General features: G+C 39.8%; 1 protein-coding gene across 1 annotated transcript; it reads left to right on the top strand.

Annotated features, from left to right (window-relative positions):
- Positions 1 to 894: 894 nt before the first annotated feature.
- LOC103406148 (probable beta-1,4-xylosyltransferase IRX9H) lies at positions 895 to 3942 on the top strand. Its single transcript, XM_008345160.4, has 4 exons — positions 895 to 2020; positions 2761 to 3010; positions 3109 to 3325; positions 3572 to 3942. The coding sequence occupies exons 1-3, from the start codon at positions 1215 to 1217 to the stop codon at positions 3280 to 3282; spliced, it is 1230 nt and encodes a 409-aa protein (XP_008343382.3). The 5' UTR covers positions 895 to 1214; the 3' UTR covers positions 3283 to 3325; positions 3572 to 3942.
- The last annotated feature ends 7135 nt before the right edge of the window (positions 3943 to 11077 follow it).

The following is an 11077-nucleotide window of genomic DNA, read 5'->3' as shown; positions in this document are numbered from 1 at the left end:
AGGTTTTGAATTGTTACCCATTTTGGGTACTCCTGACTTGGTTGATGGATGATTCTCCACTGCTCGCGTGTAGGAAACCCGGTATGCCTCGAGGGTATTTTTGTCCTCTTTTGTCCAAAAGTCCACGCGTCGCCTAGTGAATATTTTTGGCTCCACAGACAATGATTGGGCGCCACATGGATATTAAAATTTTAAATTTTAAAAAATAATAAAATTATGACTTCAGGTATGCCATATCACCAGTTAGCAGCTAATTTACAAGCAACCTTAACGAATGTATGAAAGTGTCCCAAAATTATGACTTCAGATACCACTATGGGATTAAAAAAACTTTGTATCAAATGTTGAAAATCAAGAAACTTCAGGATAATAAACTGAGATTAATCCTTAAATTTAATATAGGAACTATATTTATTATCGTGCACTGCATCAACTACAATGAAGATGTTACTATAACTGTATTCCGAACTATTATTCAATGTAATGCATTTTAATTTCTTAAAAAAAAGGTGATTAGTTTGAAATACGAGTATACGCAAGTGACTCTTTACCATAATTATGAAAAGGAATTGAGTTATTACATGACGACGTGGGTTCGATTTCTATAAGTAACTAATATAACATCTAATCTACTAAAATTTACCACCAATTGTTGTGGATAAATAGTAAACAATATCAAACCAAAATACATTTTTTTGGAAAAAAAGAATAAAAAACTAAAAAAAATTTACATAATAATTACCACATGATTAATTGATTATTCCGACAACAATTCAGTAAATAAGGCAAAATACGCATTTGCAGAAACATTTGACCCCAGCTGGACACGTGTTGAATCCTCAATGGCGGACCGACGCATACTGCTCAAAAGTGCTTAACCACAGCCCACTTGCCATTTCTGCGAAAAAAGTACTTCCCAGGTCCAAATTAGTTCAAAATCCTTACGTTTACACCTTTGACATTCCGATCCTCACCCCTCCGTATTTACACCTTTGACATTCCGATCCTCCACCGTCCGTACACTCCCTCAGTCCGCCGCATATTACCCGATTACCATTTCCGGTCAAAGGCTGACCCGAATTCACTTTCCTCAGTTTTTCAACTTTTTTGTAAAAATTTTGGAGTTTCGAATCGGATTCTGTGGATTTGGGGAAGGGATTGTGATTTCGATCATGTAGTGGAGATCTTGAGGAATTCTTATCGGAGATCGATCAATGGCGTCGATCCGGAGAACTCTATCGCCGGCGTTCCGAGACCGGCCGTACGTGAACGGCGCCGGCTCTCCATTTTCAGTGCCGTCGCCGTCGCAGAAGCTTCTCTCCAGCTCCAGATACTCTCCGCCTTTTCCGTCGGTGATCCTCGCCTTCGCCGTCAACGTCCGGCGCTTCGTTGCCGGAGTTCTCTTTCACCTGCCTAATCGCAAGGGCCAGCAATGGCGTCGAGGTTTCTACAGGTGCTTGCTCTTCTTCTTCTTAGGGTTTTTACTCGGCCTATTACCGTTCGGCCACGTTGACGACGACGAGATTCCAGGTCGCAGCAATTTCGACATCGAGCCGCCCCACGTCAATGTCCAGTTTGACACCGGCAACGCGGATCCCGCCGTGAAACGGCGGGAAGATCTCGTCGTCGACGTGAGCTTCGGCGTCGTGGAGAGGAGTCTGGATTTGGTGCCGAGGAAGCAGCTGATTATTGTGACACCTACGTACAACCGCGCACTGCAGGCCTATTTCTTAAACAGGTTGGGGCACCTGCTCGGGCTTGTACCTCAGCCACTGCTATGGATTGTGGTGGAAACCGACACCGCATCGATGGAGACGGCGGAGATTTTGAGGAAGAGCGGAGTGATGTATCGGCATTTGGTGTGTGGCAACAATTCGACTAGCGCCAAGGACCGAGGTGTTTATCAGAGGAACACTGCGTTGGAGCACATTGAGCGGCATAGGCTTGATGGCATTGTTTACTTCGCCGACGACGATAATATATACTCCCTCGACTTGTTTGATCGCTTGAGAGACATTAGGTATCTACCTATCTTCGAAATTGAGCTTCATTTCGATCATTTTCAGTCACAATTTACTGTTGGTGGTGTTTGTTTTTGGTTCATATGCTTGTTTTCGAATGATGGTTTTCTTGGGTTTTCTGTTCTAAATTTGTCTGTTATTGCAATTTTAACAATTGGAGCTACATGGGTGTGCTTACATTTTAGATGTCATGTCTTCCTTGTTGATCCTCGCATTCGATTATGCCCAAATAGTTTCAATACATAGAAATGCATAGCTTGGCCACTCTTTCACTTCACTAAACTTCATTTGGTTTGAATTCGCATTTTTTGATACATTTACAGAATCAAATGGCTTCGGAATAATTGTTTCGCAGTTTAAACTTGGTTCTTCTCGTCTTCAAACAAAGATGTACAATTTGCCAGTATTACTAACTTTAAGTAATGGAACATATACAGCTTACCAATCTCATTTACATTTTTCTGTTTGTTTGTCATTGTCTGGTGGAACGTAAACTTTCGTTCACAATTACCGGATTACTTTTTGTCTATTTTTGAAACTGTCAATTATAGGTTTTTATGACCGCCGTTTTGTTATTCTCCAAGTGTACGAGTTGGCATCTCTATGTGCTATTGTGCTGTTATTGACTTGATCTGTTTGTAGAGTTTCATAAACGTCTACTTTCTTCGTTATGGATTCTAGGCTACCCTGCCGGCCCTTTCTTCTCTGTGGCTGATTTATGTTTCGATATGTTTTGAAGCCGGTTTGGAACTTGGCCTGTTGCTATGTTATGGCAAAGCAAAAACAAGGCTATATTGGAAGGTCCAGTATGCAATGGGAGCCAAGTAGTTGGATGGCACACAAATGAGAAAAGCAAGAGGCTTCGTAGGTTTCATGTTGATATGTCAGGGTTTGCTTTTAATAGCACAATATTGTGGGATCCAAAGCGATGGCACCGCCCCACTTCTGCTTCAATTCGACAATTAGATACAGTGAAAGAGGGTTTCCAAGTATGGGTCATATCATCTGAAAGTTTCTCGTACTTATCATTTGCAATGACACATTGTATTCTTCGAGCACTGACATTTCTCTCCCCTTGCATCTTCAGGAGACCACTTTTATAGAACAAGTTGTGGAAGATGAGAGTCAAATGGAAGGTACCCCAGCCGGCTGTGCAAAAGTAATGAACTGGCATCTACATTTGGAAGCTCATACTCTTGTTTATCCCAAAGGCTGGCAACTTCCGAAGAACCTTGATGTTGTTCTCCCCATTGAACGATAGAACTCACTGGCCGCGCAATTTTGATGCCTATAGCTGGAGAAAGGTACAAAACTATTCTCTTGAATAGATTGTCGCGCTTTCCTCTATCTCGTATGTTGTATCTGTCAGCAATTATCTATAAACGAAAAATATCAAAATGTTCAACCCTTCATTTTGGCAGAGGGCATGTACTAGAACTTCTTAGGGCACTTGAAGACCGCTTCTAAAGCCGTAGTTTACAACATAATAACCATTTTAACCTTGTAGAGAAAATGATCTAATATATATATACATCCTTGTTTTATGGCAGTTCTTGAATTTCATGTTGGTGCTTCTCCGCCCGCTGAGCGGATCATTGCTGATTTTGGTACGGTCGAAGCACTAACAAGAAAACTCGGCTGGCGATGGCAAACAAACCGAAGATTCATGGTTGTTGATTTTTTTTTTTTTCCTGTGCATGATATTCTTTTACAGAAACGAAATTTCGTTTTTGTTGAAGATCTCCCGGTGTTTGGTGTCGTTTCCTTTGAAAATTGTTTAATATTCGGCAGTTAGTACAGCTCGCCGAAATAGGTGGGAGTTGGTTAGGTTTGTTATGGATTCCATACTCCGTGATGTAGACCGCCGTGTATTGTGCCCAAATTTTAATCAAGCACAGCAAAAGTGCAATTTCTTCTGAAATACTTGACACATTCAAATTCAACAACCATTGAAGGCCATGTTAAGATAATAAGACACGAAATGACTTGAAGAAAAAGTTGGTCTTCATGTCATGTTAAGATAATGAGTTGGTTCAGTGTCACCCTCATGCAACACATATCAATATGTCGAGAGATATTATTTTGATAATTTTAACTGCTAAAAGAAGGCCATAGCATTGTGAGTCATGTACAAATCACATGACTTAAGTTAACGGAGAATTGATTGGAAATTTTTAACGGAGAATTGACCGGAAATTTTTTAAAGGCTAATTATATTAGCACCTCACAAGTTGTTGAATAAACTCCACATACTTAATACACCTCACGTGTACTTTTTCAATTAAAAATTATCTTAATACACCCCACTTCCTTCCCCATAATACCCTCACACCCCACATTCTTAATATACACCTTACATTTTCTACATACACCCCCACCTTTCTCAAATCTTGTAACACTCATTTTTAATTTTGCCGAATGATTTCAAACCATCTGAACGTTAGTTTGCCGAATGATTTCAAATTGAATGATTTGAAAAAAAATGTTTAGGTTCATTTGAATGTTTTTCAATAACAATAATAATGATTTCAAAGCTACCATGTTGTTTCCATTTTCTTGTGCATATTTTGGTCGAACCAAGTCGACCTGCAAGAAAGCATCTTAGAATAGTGTAAGAAAGCACCTTATGAACGCCATTGACTCAATCTCCAATCAGTTTACATGCCATGGTTTTTGAATTATGAGATTCATAAGTGCTAATTCTTGAATTATTAGATTGAGTGAGATTAAATAATTATCGATGTCGTCGAAATCACTAAAACAAAGAAAAATATGAAAGTCTTACCTCATGTAAAGCTTTTGAAACACCAATTTCATGTTCCGGTCAAAAATAATTTTTCTCAATCAACATGTTTGTAGTTTCATTGCTTGGGGTTTTATTCAACAATTGAGGGTGGGAGGGGTTTTGATAGTTGAAGTAGATAAATAATACGTTAAAATTGATTTGGGGTGTATTTAGAAATTTTTTATTTTTTTTAAACCTAATAAGGTCAAAATTGTAATTGCATAGTATGGTAAATAAGTTATTAATATTAAATTTTAATATAGGATACATTCAACATTTTATGGAGTGCTAATATAAAATGCCTTTTTGAAATCTAAGATTATCTTCAAAGGAGATGCCAAAAGTGTTGAATAGTATAAAAAAAGGATTTGGATCCTCTCATGAGCTAATGGAGAGGATCCTCCTGACCAGTTATCATGAGCCGTTAGATAAAAATCCAACGGCTATAATTATTATAACTTTAAAGGAACCCCCTCTGTTTGTAGCTGTTGGATAAAAATCCAACGGTCCACGATAACTGGTCAGGAGGATCCTCTCCATTAGCTCACGAGAGGATCCAAATCCTAAAAAAAACAACAACTTTTTTTCTAACCGATGCGTTTTATCTGATGTGGATTTGATGCCTCCCATCCTAGGCGTTTCTTTTGACAGCAACGTCAAATCCTTTCCAATTGAATTACTTAATACATGGCTCTCACATCCACCAATCACATGATGTACCCAGACCAATTTGCACAATTTTTTACAATTTTTATAACAATATGAATAATAATAAAAAAATTTGACTCATCATTTGGAAAAAATGAAAATTTAGCATCTGCATTTAAAGTGCCATGTCAGCTCTTAATTGAAATTTGACAATCTAAATTTAACATCTCCATTAGAGATGTTCTAATGGCAATGGTAACATTGGCAGTTTCTAATGATTTTGGGGACTCATTTTTTCAAAAAATAATATAAAGATTTAATTTTCAATTGGCTAATAAGTCAATGATTAAATCAACAAGTTTATTATTATTAAAGTAAAGGAGATTATTTGACACGCCCAACCCTAGTATTCACCAAACACCAGGGTAGACACGTGCTGGCCGACACACGAAGATGATGAAGCCATGTATGATGCATGAGAACTAAAAGAATTAGCCGATATAATAAGACTTGTACGTTGTAAATATAAAGAATATGCAACTTAGGAACTTATTCAGAGCATACAATTAACTAGAACACTAAAAATAAATAATATAAAATTGAATGAACAAGAGATGGGTCCTACACCGAGAGGACTTGAAGATGCTGATGCGGGATTACCTTGACACCGAGATTGTACACATCGATTCTAAGTCCTGAGGGGGCGCTAAACAAACATGAGTGGACCAAGTTGATATAAATACAATACTGAAACAGTTATCAACATACTAACCCCCAAAGTTTTATGAAAACTCAATAGCATAATATGTAATAGGTTTTCCGAAAAACCTAGCATGCCATAAAACCTTCATAAAACATATATTATATATAGTGTGCTAAGTAGTGGTATCATAGTCGCCCGTAGTACTAATATCTCCCGGCCTGAAGCCAATATCTATATCTCCCGGCTTGAAGCCAACAATTATATCTCCCGGCCCGAAGCCAACAACTATATCACCCTGCCTGAAGCCAAAATACAAGTATCTTCATCCGTAGGCAGAACAGTAACCACTAGATAAGCACAAAAACATAGAATATACTCTTTCCAAACATAAATACATATATCTCAAAAACATCTTCATAACATATAGTCATCCATCATAAATACTACAAAGAAGTATAAAAACATGTTCATAAATAGTATATAGTCATCCATCATATATACTATAAAGAACATAAATTCGATAAATTATGGTATTCCAAAATATTCTCAGTAAAGCATGATAATCATAAAGTGTAAATCTAATTTAGTCATAAAACGTAACCATTAAATCATGTTTTTCATGTATGCATTTCTACTATCAAAACATGCATTTTAGAAAGGATTCGTTCATGGATACTTCGTCGTGGAAGAGTCGTACGAAATAGGAATGACGGGATCGTTGCTAATAAATGCACTAAGCACATAAAAGGTCCAATTAATAAAACTATACTCAAACGATTGAATTTCGAAAAACAAACGTCAAAAACGGATCCAGGACGTTGAAATTAGCCTAAGAAAAGTCTCGATCGAAACCTGAAAAAGTTAACAAAAAGTCAACGTTGACAGGTTAACGGTCAAAGTTGATCGAATCAACGGTCAGCGTTGACCGAAGTCAACGATCAGACCAGGTCAACGGGTCCAGGTCGAGTCACAAAGGTTTGGGTTGGTTCTGAGTTGGGCCTAAAGGAGTGGGCTTGGGCTTGGGCTAGTTATACGACCCAAGGGTTAGGCCGGTTCTACATTAGGTCTTGGGTTCAGCTTAAAAGGCTTCGAGTTTGGGCCTGAAAGCCCGACCCGAAGTTTTGGGCCAAGGGTTCAATGGGTTAAAGGGGTTAACGGGTTTAAGGCCTGAGTTCTACACGACCCAAGGCCTAAGTCCAAAAAGGTTTTGGGTTAAAGGCTAATTAGGTTGGGCTTTTAATTCAACGAGCCGAAGTGTAACGACCCGTCCCTAAAAATTATGATTTTTATAATTTTAATAAGTAAATTTACGAAAATGCCCTTCGAGGCAAAGTGTTGATTTTTGTTGACCACCTTGTCATGTTACATAAGATCCATTTTCTTGGCATATTTGGATATTATTCGTCTCTACGAACATGTGGGCGCAAGCAGAACATGATTTGGAGTTATAACGTAGGAGATATTAACGTTTAAAGTCGGAGGCATTTTAGTAAATTGATTATTTTTTAGAAAGCTCCAGATTTTTGGAGCAAAATCTAGAAAGCCACGTGTGTGGCCTAGATTGAATAAAAGAAGAAACGGTCGGTTGGGAGAAGAGATAAATGAGTGAAAGGAGAGGCGAAACGCCCAATCAGAAAGAGGAGAGAAGAAAGTGACCAATAAGGAGAGCAAGAAAGGGGGGAAAGGAGATAGAGGAGGAGCACCGGATCACCCTTGACCTGATTCCTCCCCACCAATCCAACCCAATTTTCTTGTCTTCTTCGGTGGTTTTTTGTCATTTTTTCCAGTGAATCACGCCATCTAACAACCTAGAACCAACTCCACAACCTTCCTTCTTCATGTTTCATACCAAAATCAAAGGAAATGGGCCCTATTTCATGGAGTTTGAAGTCGTCAGCTTCGATGGAAACCTCGTGAGTTCCTAGGCGGCGATCAACCATTTCTGAATGCAATCCCATTGATCTTCACCATCAAACAACTTCCCTTAAGCTCAGGAACAAAGCCCATGCATTGGTTGAGGCGTCGGAGCGAGCATGGAGGTCAAATCAAAACACACCCAAATCTAGGGTTTTGGCGGGTTCAAGTGAAATTGGGGGTTTTTCCCACCAAATTAACCTTAGTTACAGGTATGAAAGTTTCTCCACTCATCGAGATCTTCATTCTTGAAAAATTTGAGAATTTTTGGAGTTGTTGGATTTTCCAGCGAGTCGGGATGGCCGACCACCACATTCGGTGGTGCGTGCGGCGGCGCGTGGAGGAAAAACCTATGGTTCCTCGACGTGCCGAATCTGAATCCGCCATCCGTTTTCCAAAATTATAACGTTTTAGTATAGTTTTGCTAAAAGGTCCCTAATTGTGTTTAGGCGCATTGGCGGGAAGCAACGTTATTCTTGATAGTTCGAGCGGCTTTCGGGCAATGGAAAACTAGTGAGTGGACCCCTTCTTAACTATATATTTTTATAAACTATTAGCCTACCATGGATTTCATATTTCATGCATTTAACATGTTTTATATTATATTTTCCGGATTTCTATAATTATGGTTTATATAGAATTCATGATTTAATTAAATTGCTTTACGGAATATTTATAATTTATCGAATTTACGTTTAATAACGATTATGAATTATTGGAATTGCATATATGAAACTCCTTGGATTTGTGAATATGTTTTATATATGATTTATAAAATGAGATTTTGAACCCTTGAGCTTTGCTGATTTGGCTTGAGATTTTGAGATATGTTTTTGGTACTTATCTAGTGGATTATCATACGGCACATCCGCACACCACGGGTATTATGTCTATGACTATAGGACACAGATGATGGAAGAGTGTGATATGATATATTATATACCCCCAGCTTCACCGCCGAAAGCGATGTCGGACAGCTTCACTAGCTGCGGCGAGTGTCGGTGTGGATGTATGCTATTTTATACAGTTTCACCTATGGGTGATGGACATGTTATTTAGCTTCACCTTCGGGTGATGGACACGTTATTCAGCTTCACCTTCGGGTGATGGATAGATACTGCATTCGGGTGACTATGATACCCCTAATTGAGTACTTCACTGCTGAGATCTACAGATTTGCCTTCGGGTGACATTTTCAACATTTTTTAGCATGGTTTTACACGTACATGTTTTACGAAGGTTTTGTGTAGCATGCTAGGGTTTTCATAAAACCTATACGTAGTATTATATATATTTTCAAAACAGGGGGTTACTATGTTCAAAAATAAAATATTTTCCTATTATTAGTATTATTATTATAAACTCTGGTACACTTATCTTTTCTGGTTTTGCACCCCCTTCAGGAATTAGGATCGAGGCATATGAACCCGACATTAGGGCACTTCGGTTTAGTTATCCGCGAGTCTTCTCAGTATAGGTATCATTTCCTTGTTCATATATTTTCTTCGTAATCACTTCATATTGTTCTTAGTAGTTGTATGCTCTGAACACGATTCTGCGTCGGTTTATATTTTTTAATTAAATATTTTATTGGTAAGCATGTTCAAAATGGCTTCGTCACCCTTAGGTGTTGGTCAGCACGTGCCTACCCTGGTATGTGGGGATATTGGGGTTGGGGAGTGTCATGAAGGCCCTAGTTTGCTCGGCCCAAAAAGCCTGGACTCTGTGGGTTTAGGCGAGTCAGCCATTTTCTCATCGAGGAAGAAGGCCAGAGCTTCCCAAGCTCCGGTCGACGACGTCTCACCATTCTTGTAACATCCCACATCGCCCAGAGGTGTGGATCCTGTAAGCCTTATATGTATATTCCTATCTCTACCTAGCACGAGGCTTTTTGGGAGCTCATTGACTTCAGGTTCCATCGGAACTTTGAAGTTAAGCGAGTTTGCACGAGAGCAATCCCATGATGGTTGACCGATTGGGAAGTTTTCATGTGAGTTCCCAGAAACAAAACCGTGAGGGCGTGGTTGGGGCCTAAAACTGACAATATCGTGCTACGGCGGAGTCAAACTCAGGATGTGGTGGGGGTCCGGGCCGGGATGTGACAATTTGGTATCAGAGCCAATCTTTGGCCGAAAGTGTGCCGACGAGGACGTCGGGCCCCTAAGGGGGGGTGGATTGTAACATCCTACATCGTCTAGGGGTGTGGATCTTGTAAGCCTTATATGTATATTCTCATCTCTACCTAGCACGAGACATTTTTGGAGCTCACTGGCTTCGGGTTCCATCGGAACTCCAAAGTTAAGCGAGTTCGCGCGAGAGCAATCCCATGATGGGTGACCCACTGGGAAGTTCTCATGTGAGTTCCCAGAAACAAAACTGTGAGGGGGTGGATTGTAACATCACACATCGTCTAGGGGTGTAGATCCTGTAAGCCTTATATGTATATTCTCATCTCTACCTAGCACGAGGCATTTTTGGAGCTCACTAGCTTCGGGTTCCATTGGAACTCCAAAGTTAAGCGAGTTCACATGAGAGCAATCCCATGATGGGTGACCCACTAGGAAGTTCTCATATGAGTTCCCAGAAACAAAACCGTGAGGGTGTGGTCGGGGCTCAAAGCAGACAATATCGTGTTATGGCGGAGTCGAGCCCGAGATGTGGTGAGGGCCCGGCTCGGGATGTGACAATTCAACCTTACGATCTTCCTACTAAAATGAAGATACGAGAAAGGGGAAGCGATTCGTACATGTGACACACTGTGGGGTGGGTGGAGTTGGCTGAACTTTGGCTCGAAATCCGTCGGGTTTCCATCGGAAACTGGGAAGGGGAAAGAGCATGCACGGACGAGTTAGATACCTTCGGTTTTCAACTCAAAAACACAAGATCAACCCAAGAATAACTCGAAGGAAGGGAATAGAGCAATAAACTCACTTGGGTTTGAGAAATGGAAGCTTGAAGCTCTCGGCTTCAATGGCGGATCACTCAAATGGTGCTCTGACGATGCAA

The sequence above is a fragment of the Malus domestica genome, chromosome 08 (assembly GCF_042453785.1).
Source record: "Malus domestica chromosome 08, GDT2T_hap1".
NCBI lineage: Eukaryota > Viridiplantae > Streptophyta > Magnoliopsida > Rosales > Rosaceae > Malus > Malus domestica.
Note: the sequence above shows the minus strand (reverse complement) of the source record. Positions and strands in the feature narration are given on the sequence as shown.

Excerpts from the sequence above, each read along its gene's own strand:
- LOC103406148 (XM_008345160.4), top strand. The coding sequence starts at position 1,215 with ATGGCGTCGATCCGGAGAACTCTATCGCCGGCGTTCCGAGACCGGCCG. Across the intron at positions 2,021-2,760 it reads GATCGCTTGAGAGACATTAG|CCGGTTTGGAACTTGGCCTG; the intron begins GTATCTACCTAT and ends TATGTTTTGAAG. Across the intron at positions 3,011-3,108 it reads CAGTGAAAGAGGGTTTCCAA|GAGACCACTTTTATAGAACA; the intron begins GTATGGGTCATA and ends TTGCATCTTCAG.